At 40.9% G+C, this 26,781-nt stretch overlaps 2 protein-coding genes across 3 annotated transcripts; one reads left to right on the top strand and one right to left on the bottom strand.

The window, feature by feature from the left end:
• The first annotated feature begins 20,395 nt into the window (after nucleotides 1-20,395).
• On the top strand, nucleotides 20,396-21,244 carry LOC119477824 (heat shock protein, alpha-crystallin-related, b11). The gene has a single exon (XM_037751962.1). It carries the CDS (start codon nucleotides 20,411-20,413, stop codon nucleotides 21,110-21,112), a length of 702 nt encoding a protein of 233 aa, XP_037607890.1. The 5' UTR covers nucleotides 20,396-20,410; the 3' UTR covers nucleotides 21,113-21,244.
• Nucleotides 21,245-23,947: 2,703 nt separating this feature from the next.
• On the bottom strand, nucleotides 23,948-26,453 carry LOC119477782 (N-acetyllactosaminide beta-1,3-N-acetylglucosaminyltransferase 2). 2 transcript variants are annotated; one of them, XM_037751914.1, is made up of 3 exons: nucleotides 26,180-26,453; nucleotides 25,715-25,855; nucleotides 23,948-25,624 (listed from the first exon to the last, which is right to left on the bottom strand). In XM_037751914.1, the coding sequence occupies exon 3, from the start codon at nucleotides 25,596-25,598 to the stop codon at nucleotides 24,255-24,257; it is 1,344 nt and encodes a 447-aa protein (XP_037607842.1). In that variant the 5' UTR covers nucleotides 25,599-25,624; nucleotides 25,715-25,855; nucleotides 26,180-26,453; the 3' UTR covers nucleotides 23,948-24,254. The 2 variants fall into 2 exon arrangements, with proteins under 2 accessions (XP_037607842.1, XP_037607843.1); XM_037751915.1 differs by lacking the exon at nucleotides 25,715-25,855.
• Nucleotides 26,454-26,781: the final 328 nt, after the last annotated feature.

Below are 26,781 nucleotides of genomic sequence, written 5' to 3'. Positions count from 1 at the left end.
CTTTATTTGGTGCTATTTAGCAAATGCTAACATACCCAACTAACATGGCAAACATTATATGCTACCCACTAAACATCAGCATGTTATTGTTGTCATTGTGAGCATGTTTGCATGCTTACATTAGCATTTAGCTCATAGCATTGCTGTGCTTAATGCTGCATTCCCAGTCGGAAATTTCAACTGGAACGCCCCCTGAAGTCGGATTTCCGACTTGGGAAGTCGGACGAACCTCACCAACCTCGATCTCAAAATCCAAAACGGCTGCTCCGCGCATCAACAGTAAAAAAGCTGAAGTAATAAACTGTTTATTAGCACTTCTGTCTTATTTGTGTCTCATTAAATCAATCGTACACACAGTACTTGCTACATTGCTATGGTGATTGCATGCGTGTAATGTATTGTTATCAACTGTTATTGCTAACAATGGCTTACCTGGCTGAAGGAAACTATTTTCCGACTTGTCGTACTGGAACACGGTCAACTTGGGTGTGACGTCATTCCCAGCGCCGCCTTCCGATTTCTGAGGTAAATGGAACGCAGCGTAGCCTCACACAACCTCTAGCATTGCTGTTGATTCTTATTGCCCTGTTGACCAATGTCCTTAATCTAATGCATGTCTTGAGTTTACCTAATGGAAAGTGCAAATGTCGGAAACCCTTATCTTGCCTTTTTTAGCGGGGATTTGGATAAATAGTTCTTTAGAACATATTTCAATTAGTAATGACAAATTTTATGGATGCAACAGTGTGTGTTGTAGCCTCTTAATGTCATTGCTGTTCATTTCCACCAGTTAATAGACCAAACTACAGGCTGTGAACTTTATTGCAATGCACTTTGTTAGGATTTGTGTTTCGTGTGTGTTTATATCCCTTGTTGGTTTCTATGTAATGAGCTATTTTAGCCAAACAATGTAATTGCTCAAAGATGTTTCCCAGCGATGCAATTAGACATGGTTTATTGGTTGAGATGCCAATTGTCAGGGTAACAAGGGAGCTAGTTAGCAGGTTTTCTCTTTGTCAAGATGGAGACGGGAGGGAGGAGAGGGGGCGATAGATGGAGACAGATGGATAAATGAACAAAGAGGCAGTTTTTGATCTACGAAGCGAATCCAATACTGCCCTAGTAAAAGAAAGTCACCCTAAATAACACGATCCCCATCTATGTGCTGAGCTATTTGGTGAAAGTTATCGTCAATGGCTGACAACACAATCCAGCAGAATACAGTTCACGGCTGGGTTATAGGGATTATGAGCTGTGAGGTTCTGTAAAATGCATGATGTATTAAAACCTGATGATGCAAGACCAGGCAATGATGTGTCTCTCAGATGCATTAGCTGCTGATGTCAGCAACTCGTGTTATTGTGTGTTTGCTCCAGGGTGAAAGCCTTACTAACAATTAGCGTGCTATACAAGATTTTTGCATACAAAATCATGCACAGAATGTGGTGAATGGACATTAAGGAGTATTTATTCTTTCATGACAGGTTTTACAGTAGAAAATGATTTGCTTAAAATCCTTCGCAATACATTGAAACGATCTAGTACTTAGCAAACAATCTAATTCACACGTCTTTTCATGATTTTTGCATTAACCTTGAATCATGTGTGAAGGTGACACTCAGTTCTTTACAGTGCTACAGTAGTTTATATGTAAATATCAGCATGTGTGTGTGTGTGTGTTATGATGTCAAATCAAGCCTAGCTGATCTCTGGGGGAATCCACTGGCTGCATGGCTCAAGGTGATTATTACACACACACACACACACACACATGAAGTGTATGAAGGTGAAATTAGCCATCACACCATCAGCGTGGCTATTACCAAAACCTCTGTATCAGCGGCTTGAAGAAAAGAGCTGCAGGGTGTGTGTGTGTGTGGGGGTATGTTGGGATTGCACTGGGGCCATATTCCCACTGGTGCTGACTGAGATTGTTCTTGGGTGGATGGACGGGTGTCTGCCTTTGGGGCAAGCCCGTCTGCCCCTTCGTATGTACGCATGTCTTCACATAACCCGCCCGCCTGCTCGTCTCTGTTTTAACCGGCTCCGTCTGCCCGACTGCTACAAATCCTCATATCTGTGTGACATTCAGTTTGGGACTCTATTAGGTCTTCCTGTCTGGTTTTCTACTTTCCTTTACACATATCTGCAGCTCTTTACGGTCTCTCTGTCTATTACGCCGACACTGTGTCAGTTTAAAGTCAGGTGTCCCAGGGCACGATAAAGTAATTTTCTATTGAAGAGGTGTCAGTGGTCGAGGCGTCCCGGGGGTCATTTGAAAATCATTGCAGAGATGCCTCTTTAATCATTATGAATGACCTTCAGCAGAACCTTAGCTGTCAGATTAGGCGTGATAGTGTGTGGGTGTCTGTGAATCTATGGGTCTTTGTGTAAGTATGTCAGAATGTCTGTGGCTATACGGATGTATTTCTCTGTATGTGTTTGTACTCAGCATGTGCATCTACATTTGCGCCCGTGTCTGCATTGGATTGATTGATTTTGGGGGGCTCATTATGACATTTTTATGCAATTTCTTTGTCTAAAGAAAAAGCTTATCGTAACAGGAAAGGAGTGCAGGAAGTACTTTGCAGTCAAAAGCAGGTGCGGGTGCAGATTGTATAATGTTTAAAATGGCAGTGCTGTTTTGAAGCACTTTGACCTCATATTGTTTGTTTTTTTCCAGGAAGGAATCATCCTCCGAGTTGAAATAGTAACTGCTTGTGTGTGCATCTATTAATGTGAGCATGCTTGCCTATTGTGTGGCGCAATTTCCTGGCATTAAAATCTCACTTACAATACATATCTGAGAAATGCAATGTTTTGCTGTTGTTTTTTTTCACTTCTAAATCATCTTGTAAAGAAAAAATATAGGATTAAAGGAGGCGAAACTCAGGTGCTTTTTTGACAAGAGTCGGTATATGGCGCTGCGGTAGCGCTTTTGCCATTTTGGACTGAAAACGCCAATGAGTTCATTGCCATGGATGTATAAAGAGACGTCTGTGAATCAGAGGATCATTTTTTTTTAGGTAAATCAACTTCCCAGTACTAACACTTAAATAGCCCTCATTAAATCATTAAATTGTAAAATTAACTAATAGCCGAATCCAGAGTTATTTTCCTCGGCATAATGAACGTGCATCAGACCCACGGGACTGCACCACCCTGCACGCTCATATGACATATCCGGTTCTGCCGGCTTCCTGCTAGCTGTATGCGGCTGTAATAATGAATATATTGGCTGTAATTCATCACTTTTATTATCTTATAATACACCCATGGTCTGTATGCTGTAAGCCTCGACCGTGGTGGATGTATTAACGTCTCTGTTCCCAAACAACCGGCTATCGGCCAGTAGCTAGTTTTTCTAACTTCCATTTATGTCCATCGCTCAAATAAATAAGTAAGTAAATAGTTATAATATGCATATTTCTACTATTTTTATTGTTAAACATAGGCCATTTTGGTGGAGACATAAACATTTTAAAATTAAATAAAAATAATTTTTGTTTTACTTTTGTACGGCACTTTGTAGGCGGACGTTTTACTGGCGTCCAGTAGTCGCTTTCAGTCCAAAATAGCGGAAGCGTATAGCTCTGTTGCTGGGCGCTGATGTTGCGATGGAACGATCAATTGACTTTCACTTCTTATCAATATACGTTTTATACGAAGTGTCCACTTGCCATCCGTCAGCATTTAAAAGAGTTCTATTATGGGCAGATTTTAGGAGTCATTGATACAGAAATGATAATTTTCCACTCCAAAATTCAATAAGAAGACATTTCCTTGTATTCTCCTGGTATCATGTTTTTCTTATGTCCAGTTCCTGACCTGGCTGTCAAAATGTAATGTTTTAAATCACTCTCTCATGCAGATGCGAGCTCAAGGTGCATATGGCCAGATAAAGCCTCTTGCTTTTTTCTTTCCTCCGTGTAGCAGCAGCCACCCTCAACACCCATTAAACTGTTACAGGGGGTCTGACCCAGACCAAATAAGCTGCTGGTAAATAGCCTTATCCATTCTGCTACTGATCCAAGAAGCCTGCCATGAGAGGGCTGTGTGATGTCAAGTGGCTGGCAAGGACACGCGTTTACACACACACACACACGCACACACACGCACACACACACACACACACACACACACACACACACACACAGAAACCTCGATAGTGGTAGCAGTCTGGCAGGTCTTTGTGTAGCACTGGAGATAACTCACACACACTGTCTCTCTCTCTCTCTCTCGCTCTCTCTCTCTCGCCCACAGTATCTGTCTCCTTGATACAACGGCAGCCAGAGGGACATATTTGTCACTTGCCCAGATGTTTTTCCAAGGTCCTTTTATTCGAAGCAGTCAATCATACGAGCAGAAATGTCCCTAATGTGAAGTCCCTCTGGTGCAATGGCTCTGCGTGTGTGTGTTTAAGTTTGTGTACGTGCATCCATGCCATGCGCGTGTGTGTGTGTGGAAGGTCTGTCAAGGTGAGATGAAAGTGCATTTGACCTGAGACACAGGGGGGTAATATATTTATAACAACTACAATAACTTGAGCGTGCGCACATACGGTTGCTATTTCTCTGGTCTAATGAGGTCTGTCACTCTGGCACACACACACACACACACACACACACACACATACACACACACACACAGGTTTTAAGTGACTTGGCCGGGCGGGCACGCACTCTTTGTTCCTATTTTCTCCATGAAATCAAGCATCTTTATCCGACACAATTTCATCCACGATTCTCTTGAATGCTCACAAACCCATTTCTATGTCACTTTATGAAAATGCATACAAGCATTTTTATAAAATGATATGTGCTGTGATGCAAAAACAAATTATTGCCAATATGTGAGATCTGTAAAATACATAAATAAACTTTGGTCAGACCATATTTTTTATTTCATGATCTAAAAAGTGCTAAAAAGAAAAAAAAGATAAGCAGCAAAAAATCTAAGGATAAAAGGTGAAAAAGGATTTGAAGAGTTTCTCGTCAAACCCTGCATGTGAGGTGTGCATTGACACATTCGGAGGTTGTTAGCCCCCCTCAACCTTGCTCCATAATGAAGAGGTGCTGCCTGCCCACTGAGCTGTCTCGTCTGATAATTATTTTGACATTACCCACTGAGAGCTGGAAGGGAATTATCCTCAGCAGCGTCTGCTCGCCATACATTCTCTATAATCAGCCTCGCCATGCTACATTTGTGCAAAACGTGTGTATGTGGAGCAGTGTTTCGGAATGGCTTGTTACAAATGGACCACAATCACTTTACATTTAGAAACATTTTCTACATTCATATGTAGAATCTGTGGGTAATGGGACAAGATTTTGGCATCAGAAGAGCTGGTTTCTGTTTGTAGCCCGAGTAGTATTGACCAGTCACATTCAAGCAGGCTTTGGTTGAATGCAGGTAAACAGTCCGTGTGGAGAGCAAAAGAGGTGGAACGCATTCGCCGCAATGCAATCTCGGAACCCTCCGGCTATCGTCTGACGATGATTTAGCTTTTTATTGGTTTAAAATTAGCTTGTAAACTGGCTACTTGTGAAACAATCCGGTCGTGCACGTCGTCTTTCAACTCCCACTCAGTCTTGCATATCATGTTGCTAATCAGACTGTAAACAATGAGCAGCCCACGGAAGAGGAAGTCTTGGCCCGGATATCCACTGGCTCAGGCTGGTCTCATACACTGTTTGTAGCTATACCTACAAAAAGCAATACACTGTAATTTCTGTATATCCCATGAAATTAATTTGTGTGTAATTAACGTAATCGTGAACCAGGAAATAGGCCATAAATAGCGGTGAACACCGCAGAAGGAGGAGGTCAGTGTGGATGGGTGGGTCAAAAAATACCGGGCTTTCACCCAGGAGACCGGCATTTGTGTCCCGTGTGAAACCAGAAGTCAACGTTGATTTATTTGAAACGTAACTGACGTACTTAAGTAACGAGTAATTTTTGTTGCCTAAACGTAACGAAGTAGTTTTGCTGTCTAAATCTAACCAGGTTGATCTTTTCCTAAACCTAACTAAGTAGCTTTCTTGCCTAAACCTAATGAAGTTGTGAAGAAGGAAGTTCATTTTGAAAACACTGAATGCATGTAAGGAGCAGAAATTGTCAGACCGATGGGTTCCGTGATTGTATACTACGCCACTTGCTCTGCGTGTTGCTCATGGTTATACGTGACTTGCTCTGCGCAAATGCAAAAAAGTCCATATTCAAAAAATATCCACATTCAACGTATCCATGGTTTGCAGAAATGTACAATGCCAAAAAAAAAATGTTTTCCTGATGATTGGGCTGTACTAATCAATGCAGTAAAACACCTACAAATAGCTGGGCTGAAGGCTTCATTAGAGATGTTTTTGCTCGTCTTGATATCAGAATCACTACAACACTGCTGCAAAGCCCCATAACTTTGTTTATTAACCTTGTGATATCCCTCACAGTGGTGCTTGCACAGTGCACTCATAACTCTGACTGGGTTTGCATACAGTAATGCAAAGCAGCAGCAACTCCCTGTGAAAACACCCCGAGGGTGAGAAGGGCCAGATGTTTCTCACAGTTTGAACATGTCCCGACATTGTCGGTTTGTGAAGTTTAAAATATCTTTTTTTACAGCTTTTTGAAGTTAATCTATCGATCTTTATCATGTGGGAGATTCACATCTGCATACATATGTTCAGTTAATTCAATTTATGTTAGTTTAGATCAGTTCAGTTAAATGCAGGGGAGTGTAATTGGGTTAAATTCTATTCATTAAAATCCAATCAGTTCCAATGAGTAAATAACAAATCCTTTGATCCCAGAAAGTGCCGGTACAGAAGATGATTAGGCTCACATTTAAAAAAAATAAATAAAAAATTGACTCACAATAGAGCACAAAAATGTGAGGCAGCAATTCTGTACTTTTTACATGAAAATGTAATTTTCTAGTAGTATTACAAATAAAAAGGACCGCCACTTTCTGTATAGTACATGGTATGAAAATGTGTGGTTTTCCTCAGATGTGTAAAACTGGAGTTAATAGCTGCGAAAATGTCTTGGCGTCTGAGAGAAACACCCCATTTGTCTTAATATTCCCTGCACTCTGCATAGACAAACTAATGACTGCAATGCATCACCTGGATATTGTATTTCAATAAAAAGTGTGTGTGTGCGTGTGTGTATTTGAGCGTGTGACAATGCTCTTTCCCAGTCAGTCTCCCTGTATGTCTGTTGCACAAGTATTCTGCTCCGTATCACATGCGTGTAATGCATCATATATGTGTAATGAAGCGGCTCTCAGTTTAACGCTATATCCTCCTTTGAATTCCATATAATGAATTTTGTGGGGTGCATTCACTCGCCAATGCACAGTAATTGCCAACGTACAGAGTAGTGTGACACTCATGTAGCGCAGGAAAAAAAGTGAATGTGTGCAATTACTCTACCTGAAGAAAATAGTCCTATTAAAATCTGTCGACAGCGAGGTCTGTGAATCATCCTGAGAGACGTGCACAATGTCTCTGGTGAGTTTTCCAAATGTAATTTCTTAATGCTTTGAGCAGCACAAATTAAATTCTATTCACCCTCATTATTTTGGGATGGCAGCAGAAATCTCAATGAGAAATCTCAAATAGAAACTAGGCCTAAATTATGTGTATGGATCGACATAAACAAGCCCTTTAAAGAGAATTGCACAGATTTAGCACATTGTCACTCACTTACAATGGACAGTTAAAAAACAAAAAAGGAACTGTAGATACTCTTTTTTTTTATTCCACGCATTCTTCTTCCGTCAAGACCTGGCACCTATACATTATTAGGTGCCCAGTGATGTGACCAGTGTTATCTCACTTTTCTCTAAAATAGCATAACATAATAATGTTTAATAACCCATAACCTTTAATGCTTATGATCATACCAGCGTGATCATTCTAGTAAACTAATCTGAACACTCTGAGGTGGTGTACTGTCATATTGAAGTCAGATTGGGCTTTGGAAATGTATTCCTATTAAGTTTGACTAATTATTCACACAATTGAAATTACATTTTTCTGTGAAATACAGTTTGCAGTCGGTATTTTTTTTTTTTTTTAATTATCATTAATTTTATTTTTTTATTTAATAGTAATTAATTTTGTTTTATTTCTTTCTTTATCATTGACAGACTGACTTATTGAATTTATGTGAACACATTCAGCAGAAGATTACTTCAGAAGAGTCAGTCAGTTCTTGGTGGCTTTTATTTTGAAGCCAGTTCTTACATGCTGTTACCGTAATGCCTAGTATATGCATTTACCTCAAAACAACGTGGGGGCTAGTTTGAGCGTCTTTTTCGAAGTGGAGGTTGGCATTTTCCATCACACATATAAAGTCGCTCTGGTGCTTCGCTTCTTTCGCTCTCTTCAGACTCATTCCCAATTCCCTGCTTCCCTCCAGATACAAAACCACACGCACATGGACATCCATGCTCATATGCCACACACACTCGCCCAGGAGAGTGTGTCTGTGAGAGGGAGAGAGCCGCGGGAGAAGCAAAACTCCAAAGCGAGTCTCATGCTGGCAGCTTAAAAAAAATGACGACAATTGATATTTGTACTCGATGTTCGTTATATAGTCTTACATCTCACGTAGAAAAACGATACATGGAGTATATTCGATAGATCGCCCACCCCTCGCCCCAACCGATGCCGACTCAAGTGACATCACTTGAGGCAATTCATCAGACTTCATGCAGCTCCCTCTGGAGTCACAAATGGCTTTTCTTTTCTTTTGTATTTACATATGCGGTATAGGACCTGTAAACCGACTTCAATATGTGAAATCAGTGGAGTTGGCCTTTAAGCATGACTGTAATCTTTCCTCAAACTTTATCAATCTCAACTTATTTTAGTGATTTTAGTTGCCTAAAAGATAAAAGGCCTTAACTACCTTAACAGTGCTTTACCTCAATATTGCAATGAAGGAAATAGTATGTTAAAAATGGTTTTGCTGATATGCTGGTTAGAATAAAATATTCCTGGTGGCAATATGTAATTAGTTGAAACAAAACAGTTGCATAGATCAATCTCTGAGAAGGAGCTGCTCTGTCTGACCTCTGCTTCAGAAGTAGTGCTCACTATAGTGTGTAATGAGTCATTATTAAGTCATGTTTCTAAAATGACTATTGATTTTGTCCCACAGCGAGAGCGAGCCGCCACGGGGCCACAGTGAAATGCACAGACAGAGATATGTCTGAAGCATCTATAAGGATGATCCCAGCAGACGATCAGTTGTCACTCCACGGCTCATGATGAATCACTTTGCTGTATTTGATCACGTTGTGCTTTTCCCTTAGTGATAATCCCCTAGAGGTATTTTCTTCTTATTTTGTACTCACCCTGGCAGAAAGAATCAATGCATGTTTGAACTAGTTTGAATGGATGAATTTGTCTGAATGGGTAAAGACTGAATGAATGATGGATAAGGTTAAGACGAGCAATTCAAATGTCTTTCTGCCTTTAACATCTGTCTGAAGTGGAGGGAAGAGAAAGCTGCTTGACCTCATTTGGCGCGGAGGCTTATTCCGTCTCATGTTGTTGCATTTTACTGCAGTCAAATTTTTTTAATGCGGTTATTAAATACAAGCTTGTATATGTGTGTGTGTGTGTGTGAAGCCCATTTAGCTCAGTGTCAGACCTTCTGAAAGTGTATGCCGTAATACATTCAAGTCCATTAATGCCTGGGAATGAAACAGAATCCGAAAGAGGACACGCACACACACATATGCATGCACAAACACACACACACACACACACACACGTCTGCGCACGCACACACACACAGAGTGCTGTATGTCTCTGATAGCTTCTATTATCTAGGTCTCCCTCCTGGCTGCACATCAAACATGGATGAGCTCCAACCATAAAAGGCTCCATTTTCCTTTGATTTATACAAGGAATAAAAATCGGAAAGGTGAAAAGTCCAAACCATGCATATTTTATCAGCTCGCTGACACCAAAGGCAAGACGGAACAAATTTTAACATGGAGCAAAAACTGAAAATAGACCATGATAGGACCAAATACGGGAACTGCAACGCCGAACCTCCTGACCTCATTGGCCAAAGGCCTTCTAACCTCGTCCTGTATCAACAAAAACGTGTCTATAATAGCAAAAAATAAGTACATTTTAAACATTCACCAAGTAAAGTTTCACTTCTCATGATTAATTATTCAAATTGTGAAATATTCTTTTTCAGATATTGAGTAAACATGGTCTCCTTTTGGCTATTTAACAGGGGAATAAACACATGAAACTGAAGTCTAGACAGCATTGTAAACAAGATATTTTACATAAGGTTCAAATTTTTCTTGACACCGCATCAGAGATCGAGTGAACAGATACTGCTCCAGCATCAGAGACCCTGTCCTCGGGGCCCAGTTTGTCTTCTTCCTTGTTAAAAGACAGTGGTGATTACAGATCAGTACTCCGGCAATGAGAGGCTTTATCTATGTGTCCCCATAGTGTTTCCACTAATAGATCCTATGGTAGCGAGGGTGGGGGCTGGGTGGTGTGTGTGTGCATGTGTGTGTGTGTGTGTGTATGTGTGTGTGTGTGTCTCCAGATGTGCTATAGAGAATAGATATATTGAAATAATGAGTTGCTACAGTAGTTTTAGTTTATCACAAAGAGTCACTTTCCACTATGAGAATCTGACAATAACGCAACATTAGAGCAAATATATATATATTTTTAAATGTACTTTCACAGCAGTTAATGTCCTCATATCAATACTGCATGAAATACACAAACATTGCTGTACCCTTTGACAAGTGGCTTCCCTATATTTTGTAAAATAACCACAAATATGTAGGCTATTTTTCATTACAAGATAAGTTACAGACCGATAAAATAACAGACTTGGTTTTTTTGGTATAATAAAAAAAAACTGTCATGGACAAAAGTCTAAATTACAGAGAGTAGATTAAGCCTGTGTTTATACATTTACAGAATGATTCTTCTGTATTGTAGATATTTTGAATAATCAACTTCATGTCATGTATTCCCCTGCACAATTCATATATTTAGTCAGAAAAGCGAAGCCAATGAGGAAGTGCCTTAAACTTGCATTCTTTCTAATAACCAGCAGGGGGCGACTTCTCTGGTTGCAAAAAAAAAGAAGTCTATGAGAAAATGACCCTACTTCTTCTCACTTGATTTATTACCTCAGTAAACATTGAAAACATGAGTTTATGGCCTCAATCGCTAGTTTCAAGTCTTCTTCAATACAACATGATGTTCATTTCGTAAATTATGGTCCCATTTAGAGTCAAATAGACCATAAAGCAGGGTATGCTTACAGGTCGCTACCGAGGCGTTGTCCGTTGTCACCTTGTGTTTTCGGTTCATGAAAGTTAATTGTAACATTTTGGCTGCTTAAAATATCTTATTCAGTGTTACATTGTTTTTAGCTCCACCCTCTTGTGTCACTTCTGGTTGCAAAATAAAACAACATGGCGATGGCCAAAATATCAAACTCAATGTTTCCTGAAAATGGCAGTCCACAAACCAATGGGTGACGTCACAGTAACTATGTCTACTTCTTATGCATATGACACTTTTTACTCTACTGTATTTGTTTAAGAGCTCCCATATCATACATATACCACCCACATACTATACCACCCATGCAGACATATCCACCTCACCTTTCTTTTTGTTAGTTCACACCCAACCCTCGCCACCTCCATTACAACCATCCATCTGTACTGTACATCCAACTCCCCCCACTCTATTTCCCTCCATAAATCGCTCCATACATATCCCCACTCCCATCCCCACCTTCCCTCCCTCGTCTCATCCTTCCTCCCTTGGTCCCACTCCCCATTTTCTCCCCTTCCCCTTTTTCTCCATCCATCCATCCTGTCTGAATAATGCAGTGGCCACGCAGCTGCGGCGCCATTGTCCCTGCTTCAATGTTAATGTTGTGTCCTTGTCACAATTATTGGGTCACTATCATCCATCACTGCTAATCATTGTCATACAGATACATGGACAAACAAAACGCATTATGGAGAACAAAAGGCACATGCATGTAGAGAACAAAGGCGCACATGGAGCAGAGAAACGTGTTGCGGTTTATGACGCTCCTGTTAAATTAAATGATGCACTTTGAAAAGGCAAACACGACAGACACTTCATTTTTGACATTGAGACAAATCTGCCATATGCAAAATGCGTAGTACATATAAATGTAAATGAATACGTTTGTATGCGTGTTCAGGGATTCTTGCTAAAAACTATGGGTGAAAAAGGGCATCAGGTATTTCCAACATGATTTTTTTTTTTTTTAATCATCTTAAAGGAACACTCCCCACTTAGTTTTTTCTGTCGGCCCAATTGCACCCCAAATTCTAAAATTTCATCCCAAAATCACTCTTTATTTACTATATAGTATGTAAATATATCAACTACAAAGTGCCCTTAAAAATCCCTCAATGGAACAAAAAAGAGTTACATCCATGGCACTACTTTCTGCTAACAATCCCACAATGCAATGCATCACATCACATTATAGATGAGACTCCACACCTGTCAGTGATGACACACTATAGCCGTGTTTCCATTCACATATTTTTATTTGCATTTTTAAGTATCTCCTTCTGTTTAGAAACGGCAAAATTGGATAAAACTTCCTCAATTGCAAAAAAGTTTTTACGCTCGCTTGAGGTGGTTTTTGCCTGTGTCGAAAAACAGTACTACTAATACTCGATTCTGATTGGTCAATCACGGCGTTCTAATGGTCTGTTATTTCTTTATAGCAGACCGTTGCTGTGTATAACAGACCAATTGCTATGGGCACAGTTCTGATGTCGGACTCTGGCGGAATCGACATTAATTAAATAAATTATTGATTTCTTAAGTAAGTAGCTGTGTAATAAGCGGGATAATGTACAGCTAGCGGACAGGGCAATGCCGCACCCTCTCATCACTCTGTCTCGCTGCACATTATCCCTTACATAGAGTTGTCATAGTTTAATCTTCTGTGAATGTCTTCATATAATTTCCTCCCTTTCAGTTTTGATCGCCCCCAGTGGGATTGGGTTTGCTTCAGATTCATGGATCTAAAGAGTGGAGAATGCTTGTGATGGAGGATGGCTCTTTTGTGGGATTATTTGTTTGATTTTCATCAAACAAACACTTTTCACAGTGAAGGACTTTGCGTATGGATTTGGACCGCTACACTGAAGAATTTGTGGTGGCGGGGGGTTGAAGGATGGGGGCCAATGTGGATTAGGTTAAACAGGCCCATTAAAACATGAAAGCTTGTTGATAGCTGATGTGGGAGTATCAGACATCTCCTCTTAGAGACCAGGGGCTTTAGGGTATTGAGCCTTTATCTGTGTGTGTGTGTGTGTGTGTGTGTGTGTGCGCGTGTGTGTGTGTGTGTGTGTGTGTGTGTATGTGTGTGTGTGTGTGTGTGTGTGTGTGTGTGTGTGTGTGTGTGTGTGTGTGTGTGCGTGCGTGCGTGCGTGCGTGTGCGTGTGCGTGTGTGCGCATGTCGTGTGTTTGTGCTGCAAAAGAATCAATAGTGATGAGAGCAGGCTGGTTTCTATTACCTATTTAATTATCCTCCATCAAACAAACATGATAGCACCTTGAGATCACTTAGTCCGCGGTCCTTCACATATACACACACCCTGCAGACGCCAGCCCAGTCGCCAGGAAAAAAATGTTGGCATTGTACGTTTCTGCAAACCATGGATACGTTGAATGTCGGCGTTTTTGCTTCCGGTCAGAGCAAGTGACGTATAGTACAACGAGCAGCGTGCAGAGCAAGTGACGTATTGAATGACCATTATCAAAAGTTAGTACAAGTATAACAAGTGAGAAAGTCCACTAAGGGGGTGGGTGGGAGTGGTGGTGGATGGGTCCAACAAACACAGGACTCACCCAGGAGACCACTGTTTGTGTCCCGTGTGAAACCAAAAGCAAACGTTGACTTCACACTTGTACGCAACGTTATTACGCTTATGTAACATTGTTACGCCTGTTACGTAACATTACATAAAAAAAGTCTGTTAAGACTAGTTGTTATTCATTTACGATAATTACGTTGTTACATTTGTTATGGTTATGTTACATTGTAACGTTATTATTTAACCACAGGACTTTCACCCAGGAGACAGCTGCTTGTGTTCTGCGTGAAACCAAAGTAAACGTTGATTTTACACTTGTTACATAACATTGTTACGCTTATGTAACGTTGTTACACTTGTTACGTAATGTTGTTAGCTACGTAATGTTGTTAGTTACGTAACATTGTTACGCTTGTACGTAACGTTACATAAGAAAGTCAGCTAAGGCCGGTTGTTATTTATTTACGCTAGTTACGTTGTTACGTTATTATTTAAACACAAACCATGACCTTTTATTCTAATCTTAACGAAGTAGTTCTGTTAAACTTAAACCTAACCAATCATTTTACAGCGTTAACCACCTGGCATTGTGCAGTTCTGCAAGCTGATATAAAACGTATTCATGAAACTTTGTGGTTCAGAAACGTCCACATTCAACATATCACATGGTTTCAAGAAACGTACAGCGCCACCATTTTTTCTTATCATAGATGATAAGAGAGAATCAAGGTCACCAAAGCTGAGAAAAACACAAATGCATTCACAAAAGAGCAAAGATAGCAAGTTCTTTAATTAACCTTGTTCTCTGACCTCTAAGAATGTAAAAATAGGTAACAAATGAGGCCAATTAGGTGAGATAGTATTATTTGATTTATGTCGTTTAATTCCATACTAATGGCCATTTTTAATGCCATTGGTTAGCAAGCTTGTGCTGCCACTGACCTCGTGCCACCAAGTGTCAGCTCAAGCGCCACGAGGCATAAAGTCTTGTTTCTGTCTGTTACAAAGCTACCGCCGCCGTCTGACTAGGCTTAAATGATAAAGACTGTTTGGCGGAAATAAAAATATTCATACGGATGATGACTTGTCATTCGGTTGCTGCAGCTGTGAAAGAGCAACATGGCTGCAGTCAGTGTCTGACAGACAGCTGTGAGACGTGTGTGTGTCTGCTGGTGTCTGATTAGGCAGGGGGTGTCTGTCCTCTCACTCTCTCTCTCTCTCTCTCTCTCACTCTCTGGCATGATTACATAACAGGCGATCTGCAGTGAAATCTGTGTGTGTTGTGTGTGTGTACAGTACAGTATATGCGCATGCAATTGAAAGCCAGTTTGTGTATCGTGTGACTCAGTGCGTACGCGTGACCTAGAAACGTCGAAGAGTCTCTCATGGCTTCATTAGGGCATAAGCTGAAAGTTCAGAATCCATAACCTTCAAATTATCACCCTGCTCGCTGCTTGACACACTGTGTGTGTATGTGTGTCTGTACCATGTTGTTGTTTTGCTCACTTTTTCAGGCCTATATTATCATACCAAGCTTCTCACAGTTTTCTTCATGTCTTCTATAATTTTTTCCCCTTTATCTTTCCGTCATTCTCCCCTATAGGGTCTCAAAGTTTCCAACGTTTTTTTATGATATATTTGAAAACCTGTTGCACATACCAAACTTGCCATACAAACAGAAGAAGCAGTCAAGGTACAGTAGCTGGAATATGCCAGACTATGATGAGATTGCTGCTTTTCTGGAGAGATAGCGCATGTTGATGCTGGACAGTGACGCATCTTTACTCAAATTGACGCGCCAGTGTGCAAGCTTTTACAGAAAACAGCTTAGGGGTCTTTGATCTTCATGGTGGTTACAATAATAACCACTTGGTTGGGGAATGACCGCAGTCATGGTTAAAAGAAACCAATATTAGCTGTCGGTAGGAAACTGGAAACGGACAGCGGTCTCATGTGTCCATCCACCCTGATTTCCTCTCTATGTAGACTTTGTGGCTCTAAAACAAAACCACACTACTTCCTCTTGGAGGGCTTGGTCACTTGAACATACACATAATGTAGTTTTGTGGAAGCCACAGAGGAACTAGAGGAAGCCAGTCAGGAGTGGGAATCAGGGCCCTGAATGCTTTGTTCTTGCAGTTGGAAACTAAACACTGTACCACAGTTGATGAATTCAACCAAAATTGAAGCAGAGTAGGGGTCGGGCACCAATTCAACAACTCCCAAGGTGCATGGAGACAACTCGGTCTCACTCCCAACTCGCCAAATACTGCCGTTTGGTTAAGTGCCCCTCAGCATCGAATACCGACGCACGGAGGTGCCCTTTAGCGACTGTATGCGTCACACCGGGCTTTCAACTAACTCCAACCCACCCGCAGTGTTATTAGACGGTTGGAGCAACTGACGTAATACAGCATGAGAGTCCGTTCAGGGTGTACGGGAGGGGAGGTGGATGGGTCAAATAAACACAGGACTTCCAACCAGGAGACTGCTGTCCGTGGCCCATAAAAGTAACCGTTAGTCATGTGACACGTCAGTATCGTCAGTCAGGTAAGTCACTAGTCACATGAGTTGTTGGTTAATGAAGTTAACATCTACCACAACCGTTTCCTAAACCTAACTAAGTGTTTGTTTTGCCTTAACCTAACTTCCTGTGAAAATGGAAGTTTATTTTGAAAGGACACTATGCATGTAACTAGCGTACATTGACACGCGGCGGTACTTGACGGGTTGGGAGTGAGAATGTGTTGACGGAGAAGGGAAACCGTTTTGAGATGTCAAAACTAAAGCAAAACACAGACTGATGCTTTTCAGCTTGTGGCCATCCTCAGGGTCATCATAGGCCTACTTGTAATGCTGATGTAGTAGTTTTCAATAAGCAAAGGAAGACACCGTTTTTTCTTGAGTTCCTTGTTTGTTTAATGAAAGAATGAGACCTCCAGTCTGCAGAGTGGAATAAAAAAAAAGGTCTGACACTTGTTTTTCCTCCTGAGCTATTATACACTTTCGATATCTCCTTTTTCACTCCTTAACCTTGAACCATCAGAGACTCATGCAGGTGTCTACACACAATAACAGGGGAGACAGAGGTCCATTGTACAGGACACACAGAACATGTTCTCACATGTTTTTGCAGAGGCCTTTGCCTTCTCCACAGTGGTAAATAAAATATATATTATAACAGTAAAAAGGCTGATTATACACTACACTGACTTTTTATCAGTGGAGCAGATATTTTCTAACACACTTGCTCCTTTTTCGTTCTGAAGATTCAACCAGGAGATACCTTTCCGCAACTTTGGAGGTGCACCGGTGCCAGTCACCTAACATAGGAGAAAACGAACAGGCTTTTTTTACTAGTGGAACTCTACAGTAGACTCCTGAAATAACTCCCCCTCTTCTGCAACTCAATAATAGAGATAAGGAAGGCAGTACAGGAGAGTTATCAGTTCCAGGTCCTACACACAGGACCACTGCAGCATTTCACCACCTCTCTCTCACTCTGCCCTTCACTTTTTTCCCTCCTTTGCCGAGTCCCGCCTCATCACCTCTCTTCCTCCCTTCCCACTCCTCTGGCGTTCTCTCATCTTTCTCCCCCCACCCCACCCTCCATGCTGCATCTCTCTACCTCTCTTCCCCTCCTCCCCACATGTCTGTCTGTTCGAAAACTGGAGCAACGTCTTAATCGAGGCTCGGAGACGTGACGGGAATTTCTAAGCAGCCCCGGCTCTGCAGTACAGACACAAACACACACACACACACACACTCTGCTTGGCAGCCAATTAACAGCCTGCGATCCCGCGCCAAAGGAATAACTGCATGCTGATGAGCTGGCGGCTCTACGTGTGTGTGTGTCTATGTGTGTGTTTGTGATGAGCTGGTGGCCGTCAGAACCACTTACACAGATAGAAGGATATCTCTTTTATGTGTTCAGGGGAGAGAGGGGGGATTATGGCGCATTAAAAGGCATCTCTGTGAGGGACAAACTAAGACAGGAACAAGGAAGTTTGTGCCCGAGATTCTCTTTGTGTGTGTGTGTGTGTGTTTTGATGCCGTCCCGGCGTCTTCACTATGTGTGTGTGTTTGTGCATACAAGCAGCATTAGCAGAACAATGCGGATGATTTACATGGAGCCTTGCTTTCTTCTCCTCCTCATCCTCCTCCTCCTCATCCTTCCTCTGTTTCCGTTACCTTTCGTTCTCCTCCTCCTCCTCCTTCCTCCTCCTCCTCACTTCTATTCTGCCTTCACTTTGGGGAGTTCATCCAAAGGTGAACGCTTGGCAAAAAAAGTATCTCTCTCTCCCCACCAACCCTTCTCAAAAAACTCATATATTCTCTTTTTGTGTCAAAAATCCTGACACCAGCCTTGACACGATATCCCCGAGCAGCAAAGCGCTGTGTTTGCCAGTGCAGGTTTCATCATCCGTCCTTGTTTTTTTTTTTGGGGGGGAGAGATATAGAATATGTTGAAAAGAAGACTGTGGGTTTAAATCCTGCCTCCTGTGATGCCGTTGCCCTACTTCTCTGCGCAGTCCTCCATATCAGTCTTTTCATTCTGCACACTGGATAAATAAATAAAATACTGGCAGGTGAAAGGTGTAAATTACTATTAGCAAGTGAAAAAAAAACAAAATTCTGTTATATCACAACATCACAATTACAAATCCATTGAGAATAGCTCATCTGTGCAGTGAATTGTTTCCCTTTTTTCCATTGAAATCTGTCTTTAAACACGAGACAGGTGCTATTTTACTTCTGTTTAACTCAAAACTGAGTTATACATCCAGATGTTTGACATAATCACATAATAACATCAGTGCATTATGATCACATCATGCATAATAGCATCAAAATGGTTCACTTTTGACTTTTCACAAAACTAAAACCAACATGTGTCACAGAAATAGAAATGGATTGAATGGAAAGCGCAAATTAACAGCTACAGTATTGATTAGAAGCTGTGCATTGCCATAGGTAGAGATGTACAGTGAGGCTTTTTTCAAGTGTTGGCAAACTGATTTAGTCTTTTGTTAAACTAGGAGGACAACTAGTGGCAAAGTGCTGGGATAGCAGGAAAGCTGCAGGGGTTTGAAGGATAGTTGTGCTAGTAAATGTTTGTGGAAGGGTGCCATCTAGAGGAATTATTTCCAAATGACAGGGGGGAACGATCAGAGGTAATGTGTGTGCAGAATATTAAAAAAAGGTTTTGACAATCTCATGCTGAGATATTAAACAAACATTGTGTTTTCATCTGAGAAACTTAAAAGACCAAACATCCACTGAAGGATCCAATGTTCCCTCAGAAGTAGCCGGTGGTAGAGTGAATGCATTAGTCACTAAATGTCCATTCTAATATGTGAATCTATGATAGAGAGAAGAAAAAAAACAAAACATGTCTATTAAAAAGATTGCTCACTGATATCTTTTAGTGTTCCCTACATTTCTTACTTGTTTCTTCCAGTCCAAGGAACACAATGACTAACCTTTTATTATCTCCCATCTTTGACATTTTAAAACAACACATTTTGAAAGAGTGTATTTTCTCTCTCTATCTCTTGAATACCACCTTATTGAACCTTATTGAAAAATACTTCAAGTTTATTTTATGATGTAAACTTAAGTATAGTTCAAGTATAATCCCAAGTATACTTTATGTAATAAGCATACTAATATCAATGTACTACTAGTATACTTGTAAGTGTATTACTTCAATACGTCTTGGGTCTAAATTGGCACACTTTTTAGTTTATAAAAAGTATACTTTTCAGTATACTTTAAATGTAAGAGCAGTAAACTCTGAGAACTAGTTTACATCCAAATTGGATTTTGTACTGCCACTGTAATATGAACTATACTACTCATGACCTAGGTATACTGTTAGTTTACAAGTTATATACCTGTAGCCCACTTTTTAGTTTATGAAAGTATACTTTAAAGAATGCTCTCAGTAAACTACTAGTTTAGTTTCAAGCATACTTGTAAGTTTTTTTTTTATGTAAACTTATAGTACTTGGCTAAATATACTTACACTTTACTGTATACTTTTCAGTATAAACCAAGTTGGCACTTGGATTTTTCTGTATACTTGACGGTATAAGCCAAGTATACTTAAGTATAATTTTGTTAAGTTCATCTCTGATAAGTACATAAAAAGTAAACTGAAAGCATACTCTCTTATTTTAAGTTTTAATTGAAGTATTCTAATAGCATACTTGAATACACTTATTTTTTGTAAGGGTCATGTAGATTTGAAAACGGCATAAATACTGTAGATATTTGTTTATTATCTAACAGAAAAGTTCCTTAAGACACACTGGAAACCAATAGCATAGTGCTCTCACCAGTGTATATTTAAAAAATCATATTTTATTAACTTGTTGATTTGAACCCAACACATACTGTGTGAATTGATTTTGCATTTTTTGATATTTGCATTTTGAACAGCAAACTTCCTGATCAATCTGGAATGATCCGGTGACGTCAGCCCTCCTGAGTAACGGCTCCACCCAGTGGAGAGCTGCGGCAATGACAGGAAAGTTCCTGAAGACTCTGGATCTCCTCCAGTTAGAATATAAAAGCTGGGACAGTCCCACTGCTGAGACAGAAAGCGACACCAAAGAAAACACACACTTTAACAAGAGGACTCAACACACACTGAAGATGCTGTGCTCTCATGGATTCCAGTCTGCCCTCGGTCCATTCACGGACTTCTACTGGCCTGTACGCAGTCTGAGGTCAGAGGTCAAACCTCTGCTTTACCCGCAGGATCTACTGCAGAGAAACCTACAGGAGCTCCGCAGCAGTCTGGAGCTGATGGACAAACTCCAACACAAGATCCTGGAGGAGGAAACGGAGCCTTTCCAAACCAGCGTGGCCGTGCAACCGGCGGTCTCCTACCAGCTGGAAAAAGAGGGAGAGCCCTTTGGCCTGACTCTGGACATTCAAGGCTTTTCCCCAGAGGAGCTGTCTGTCAAACAGGTGGGCAGGAAGCTGAGAGTCAGCGGGAAGACGGAGAAGAAGCAGGAGGACGGGAAAGGCTCCTACTCTTACAGACGCCGGGAGTTCAGACAGGAGTTCGATCTGCCTGAAGGGCCGAACCCTGAAGCCATCACCTGCTACCTGGCTCCAGACGGGAAGCTCCACATCCAGGCCGCCAACGCTCCGTGTGTTGAGGAGGCTGAGAGAGAGCTGACTATCAAGAGGAGCTCGGAGGAGAAAGCACAGTAGAGGACAATAGAACAACAGGATTGAATGTTGATCATATAAGCTTTTGTATTCATGTTTCATAGATATATGTGATAGTTGAACTATGTTTTCCACGTTTTAATAAATTTTATAAAACAGAATTAACGTTTCCTAGTTTTTGACCCTTAAAGATTGAAGACTTGAAAGTGAATTTATCGTTTAGAGTCTACTCATCGTTAGATGTTCAATCACAGGACTTTTATTTTAGAGCTGACATCACAAGTCTTCTACTATCTACCACTTGTCATTCTTTGGCTTTTTACAGAAGTGAGAGGATGAGACATGAGTTTAAGTTTACTTAAGCTTAGCAGACCAAACATTAACTCCTGCTAAGCCCAAGTAACATACAACATAGTAGGCTATGTGACTTTGTACATGAATGTAAAAAGTGAGATATGATTACTATGTCATGTTTGGAACAGTTCATTAAATTAGGTAAAGGTCAACATGGCCACATACTGTACATGTTATTTACTTATTTACGCACTCTTTAACAGCACACGTTTCATTTAAGGGAATTTAATGTCATTATGCATTCCAGTCATTAATCAGGCCTGTATTATTTGTATTATGCTGCTTTGACTGTAATATAATAATATAATTTAATGTTATATTATACAGTATTATATTATATTATATAAATATGATCAAATTCACATAACTCATCTGGAAATATTCAGATCACCAATAATAATAATATAATAAATGTAATCTAATATATGTAATATTAGTTATTATGTAATATAATAATGTAATCCATAACATTTGTGACCAAGAGAAGTGAATGCAAAACACTATTGTAGCCTACAGTGATGCTGTAACAGGATGTAAAAAAGTATTTTTTTTTAATAGCACAACTCAATACAGCAAGTTATCAAAGGTCCATGTGCACAATACATAAGCTTGAATGGAAAAGATCATTTAATAACTCTTAACCATAACCCTCACCCTCCTTAACTGTTGTATTTATATTAGCATGCACGAGTGACTCATTTTAATTAAAATGTGGGAACTCACTACAGCAGGTGCTTGTCTGAATTGGTGATTAACCACATGTTTGACTAAGGAAAGGCCTACAGCTAAAAACTTTGTCAGCAAACTAGGTATTTCCACTGTGTGTCGACCTTGGATTTCCATTTCGCATCCATCTCTTTAAGCAGAGATCATCAAAAAAAAAAATTCTGAACCTGCAATTAGACCAACAACGACCTGCTCTATTAAAAGTGTCATGCGATAACTTCTTGATTTGGCGCTGCATAAATAATTAATTGACTTGAAATTGAACTGCTCCAATTTTAGCTTAAAGACGATATATAAATAATTCAAAATGAACCTCTAATTTTAAACAAACTTAACTAATGTATGGGGAATAAATTGATCCACAATGCAGTGAATGCACCATAAAGTAGGCCCTATGTTAGAATATTTAATATTTATTCAATATTAGTAAAATAATAATTGGTGAAATCATTGCAAAACTAAAAAGAATAAAAATAATACTAGAATAAATAAACATGCAAACCATTGCACCTCTACTGTGACCAAGACTGAAGTGGAGTATCAAACACTCACTGTCCAATATATGTTTTAATACTACACACACAACTGTGGATTTCATTACTGTGCTTAGTAAATATTCAGTTCAATTGGATCACTGTGCTGTGCCTGTAATGCTGGTGGCTTATCAGCTGCGTAATGCTTTGCCTTCATTTTGCCTCTGCCTTCTTAAAGATATATTATGGTTATAGGATTTTTTTGTATCTTGTTGCAACCAAAACATAATTGAATTATAACAACATAAACAGCATAAATAAATAAGGCTATTCAATAAAATGTTTTTAGAGACAACATTTATTTACCCTTGAACATTATACATTTTTTGTTGGAAAAAATAGCATTATTGTTGTTTGTGTTCATCTTAAATGACAATTTAAAGACACAATATTTCAATAAATAGTCAACTGGATAACATTACCAGTCAGTCATATTCAAATATTTCATTATTCAAATCAAATAACTAGTAAGAGAGAAATCAAACATTGTGGAGTTCTGTCTTTAGAAACCACGAGTAGAAAACAACATTTTTTAAATCAGCAACATGTTGCGCAGTACAGAAGGGATTTAACCTTTATTGTTAACATAATTATTTTATGCATTGTATTCTCCCTGGCTAAATGAAAGCACTGTCAAAGTCAAGCATTGCTACAAGTTGGTACTGAAGTTGCAAAAGAATAAGGAGTAGTTGCATTTTAAATTTCAGGTAAAAAAAAGGATGTGACTCATTGTTGGAACTGCTGATTTAAAGGGACAGTGTGTAGGATTTGGTGGCTTCTGGTGGTGTGGTTGTAGATTGCAACCAACTGAATACCCCTCTGCTCACTTCTCCCTTTCCAAGACTACGGTAATGTGAGGTGCAAAACCGTGGTAACGCCGTTCACCTCGCTCAGAGGCCATCCTTACCATAATGACACTACTTTAGGAGCAACGGAAGTCAGACGGTGGCTGGCGGTACCACAGTTTTGCACTCTGCGGCTAACGTTACCGCAGTTTCACAAGCATGTCGGATAACCACGTTGGCCTTCAGATAACGTAAAAATGCTAACGGCTCCCGCTCCCTATGTAGATATAAAGGACTCATTCTAAGCTAACAACGATTCAGGTGATTGTAGACTAGTGAAAACATAGTTATGAATATTATATTCCATTTCTGCTAATAGATCCCCTGAAATGGTACACACTGTTCCTTTAAAGAATACATGAGTGAAACGAGAAAACACAAATGAATTACACGGTAAAGTATTCTCTTCAAATATTATGAAAGGTATTATATTTTCTTTATTAGGTAGTAAAATAAAACTTTTTAAGTTGAAAGGATACAAATACATACCTGTATTGATTTTAAAAGGTAGCATGTACGCACCCTTATTGTGTAATGCCCTCATAATAAAAGTACCCTTTGAGGTAGATCAGTCTCCTCCTCAGTGTTGTTACGTAACTCTTCGGAGGAAAGGTACATTGCATGCTTGACATGAAGACGCAGTCACAGTGTGTAAGTTTTATAAATGAGTGTGGTGACAGCATTCATCCTGTACTCGAGGAATCCTATTTGGCAGTCAAATGAGCCTCAGCATTGACCTGGCAGGCCCTGGAGCTGCCCCCACAGTGTCAGCATCTCCTTGGGACTCCGTCTGTGAACGAGCAGAACAGATCTGTAAGCGCAGGGATTTCCCCTGTCCGTCTCCGGGAGATCAAACGTTAAAAAACCCGGGTGTTTGCTTGGCGAGAGCCCGAGTCTGTGCATGCACATGCCCAGATACACATCGTCTATTGGGAAGAGGCGCACCCTCTCGGACACCTCTTTCAATCGTAATGCAAGCGAGCCAGAGTACACCACCCCTCCTCCGCCGGCGTACGGCGGGTACGCGCCTTTGTAGAAACGTTCTGGTATGTAGTATTTAGTGGACGGCTCGCGGTTCGGCATTGCGTTATAGATCACATCCCCCACGAACAAATCCAGGTCAGTTTCATTCGTATAGGCCTTCCACAGGTTGTGCTCCTCCCACTGCTTGTGCAGGTAATCCAGGAGAGCGCCCGTTCGAACAAAGACATCGTCATCCCCTTTGAACACGAAGATGGCGGTGGGGCAGTATTGCCGGAGCCAACGCCAGAATAGCAAGTCTTTTAGGGTCAAGTTGAAGAAAGTGTCTCGGAAATCCCACTGCAGGATGTCCCCGTATTTCTGGTTCTCAAGCTCCAGGAGGTTTTTGAGGTCTGGGTGAGGACCTGTGCTCGAGTCCTGCCTTCCGAGCAGAAACACAGTGCGCACTAATCCACCCTTCTTGTTGGATTCCCCCCTCACCAGACCACTGCGCCCCCACGTTTCACGGATGGCCTGCCTGTTTTCAAAGTTCCCCACTTGGGATTTGACAGCCATGAGGAGCATTGGAGAATCCAGACGAAAGCTACTATCGTTCCTCCTGCACATACCAGGTTGGTTGATAAGGAGCGGGTACTCCCTGCAGTGCATCGACCGTACAAATGCCCTCATTTGTTCTGGCAAGCTGTTTAAATCATCCATCCGAGGGACCGAACACTTGTGCGACACGCAGTCAGAAAGGCATCCGTCTTCGATTTCGGTTAAAAACTCAGTTTTCGGCTTCCTCGCGAACCCGGTCGCGTTTCCTCGCAGCACCGGGTTGTGCTGACGATCCCAAGCGTGCTGCAGCCGGTTCCACAGGGCGCTATCCTCTAAACGGAGGTTCCAGAAAGGGCCGAGCGGGTGAGAGGCCGACGTGGAGGAGTTTGCAGAAATCCCAGAGGCGATGTAGTGGATGGTTATCTTCGGGGGAGCGTAGGAGATGGTGACGAATATGGACACCATGATGTAAATCAGGAGGTGGCCGGTCATCATGCAAGGGAGCAGGCACATGCACAGCAGTCTCCCGTTGCATTTGCAGCATTTGCCCATTGCCTGAGGTGTTACAAATCAGACACCTGCACACAAAAAATATATCACATTTTGTTTATAATCACAACAGAGAAAACATCCTGAACCCAGACCACTGCAGCGGCATATAGGTGTACCTGAGAGATTTTTTATCGGCAACACTGCAGGCAACCCTCTGGAGTACCTGTCTCCGTGGTGATGGTCCTGTGAGGGTTATTATCTGTTCTTACACACCCAGAGCATCATCCCGTGTCTACCTGCTGACAGGCACACAGCCCCTGTAGACACAGTGTGGAACATGTATGCAATGTAGTGGATTAACTCACTCTTAAAAGTTGGGTAAACACTGCCCCTTGGCTTCAATACAATATTTGCTTAGGGCTTCACATGCAATATATATCTATTTATTTTATTTTCTGTAACTCTGCATGCAAAATATTGACTGTTACAGATGAAAAATAGCCTATACTATAGTATAAAGTCTCCAAAATACTGCTTCTATATAGCCTATACAGCATGAACTTGTAATAATGTGACAGTCTTCTTACATCAGTAAGTTGCTAATTTTAGGCAATGCATGTAAGACAAAGCACATTACTCACAAGTGTGTGAACTGCCCTTCTTGGTTAAACCGACTGAGATGACACACAAAGCGACTTTTGGCGTCCACTTGTTGTAGTAGTGTTTTCATCCGGCTTGGTTACAGTCTGGTTCTGTAGTGGCAGGTCTGTAGCGCGTCGTTTATGTCCATAACGATGAAGGATAAAGACTGAAAGGCATCCTTTTAAATCTACCACAGGCGTCCTCCTCTCCTCTCACCACAGAGCAGCCGCAGCTGAGCAACAGGTTCCCAGGTGACTGAGCGCACTGAGCATGCGCGTCGTTTGGCCCCTTAACGCCACAGTGTGTGTGCGTGTGTGTGTGAGACTCACAGGATTAACGTTACTACCTTTGCTGATATACAGACCGATTTAAACTCAGCTTCATCATGGCAATGATTTCTCCCACAGAGAGATTTCATTTGACTTTTGGTTTGCATGCAGGTGCTGTGGGAGATATTTGTCTGCATATTTGCATGCATGTTGGACCAAATTACTTATGGAAGGAATAGCCTACCTAAAAGCAATATGTGATAATGGTTCAACATTTCAAAACAAACACGAATAAGTACTTTGTAAAGCCAATAACACACTATGCAGGCATC

This window comes from Sebastes umbrosus, chromosome 19, assembly GCF_015220745.1.
Source record: "Sebastes umbrosus isolate fSebUmb1 chromosome 19, fSebUmb1.pri, whole genome shotgun sequence".
Lineage (NCBI taxonomy): Eukaryota > Metazoa > Chordata > Actinopteri > Perciformes > Sebastidae > Sebastes > Sebastes umbrosus.
Note: the sequence above shows the minus strand (reverse complement) of the source record. Positions and strands in the feature narration are given on the sequence as shown.

What these genes read in the sequence shown, in the direction of transcription:
- LOC119477782 (XM_037751914.1), bottom strand. Translation starts at nt 25,598, where the DNA reads ATGGGCAAATGCTGCAAATGCAACGGGAGACTGCTGTGCATGTGCCTG.
- LOC119477824 (XM_037751962.1), top strand. Translation starts at nt 20,411, where the DNA reads ATGACAGGAAAGTTCCTGAAGACTCTGGATCTCCTCCAGTTAGAATAT.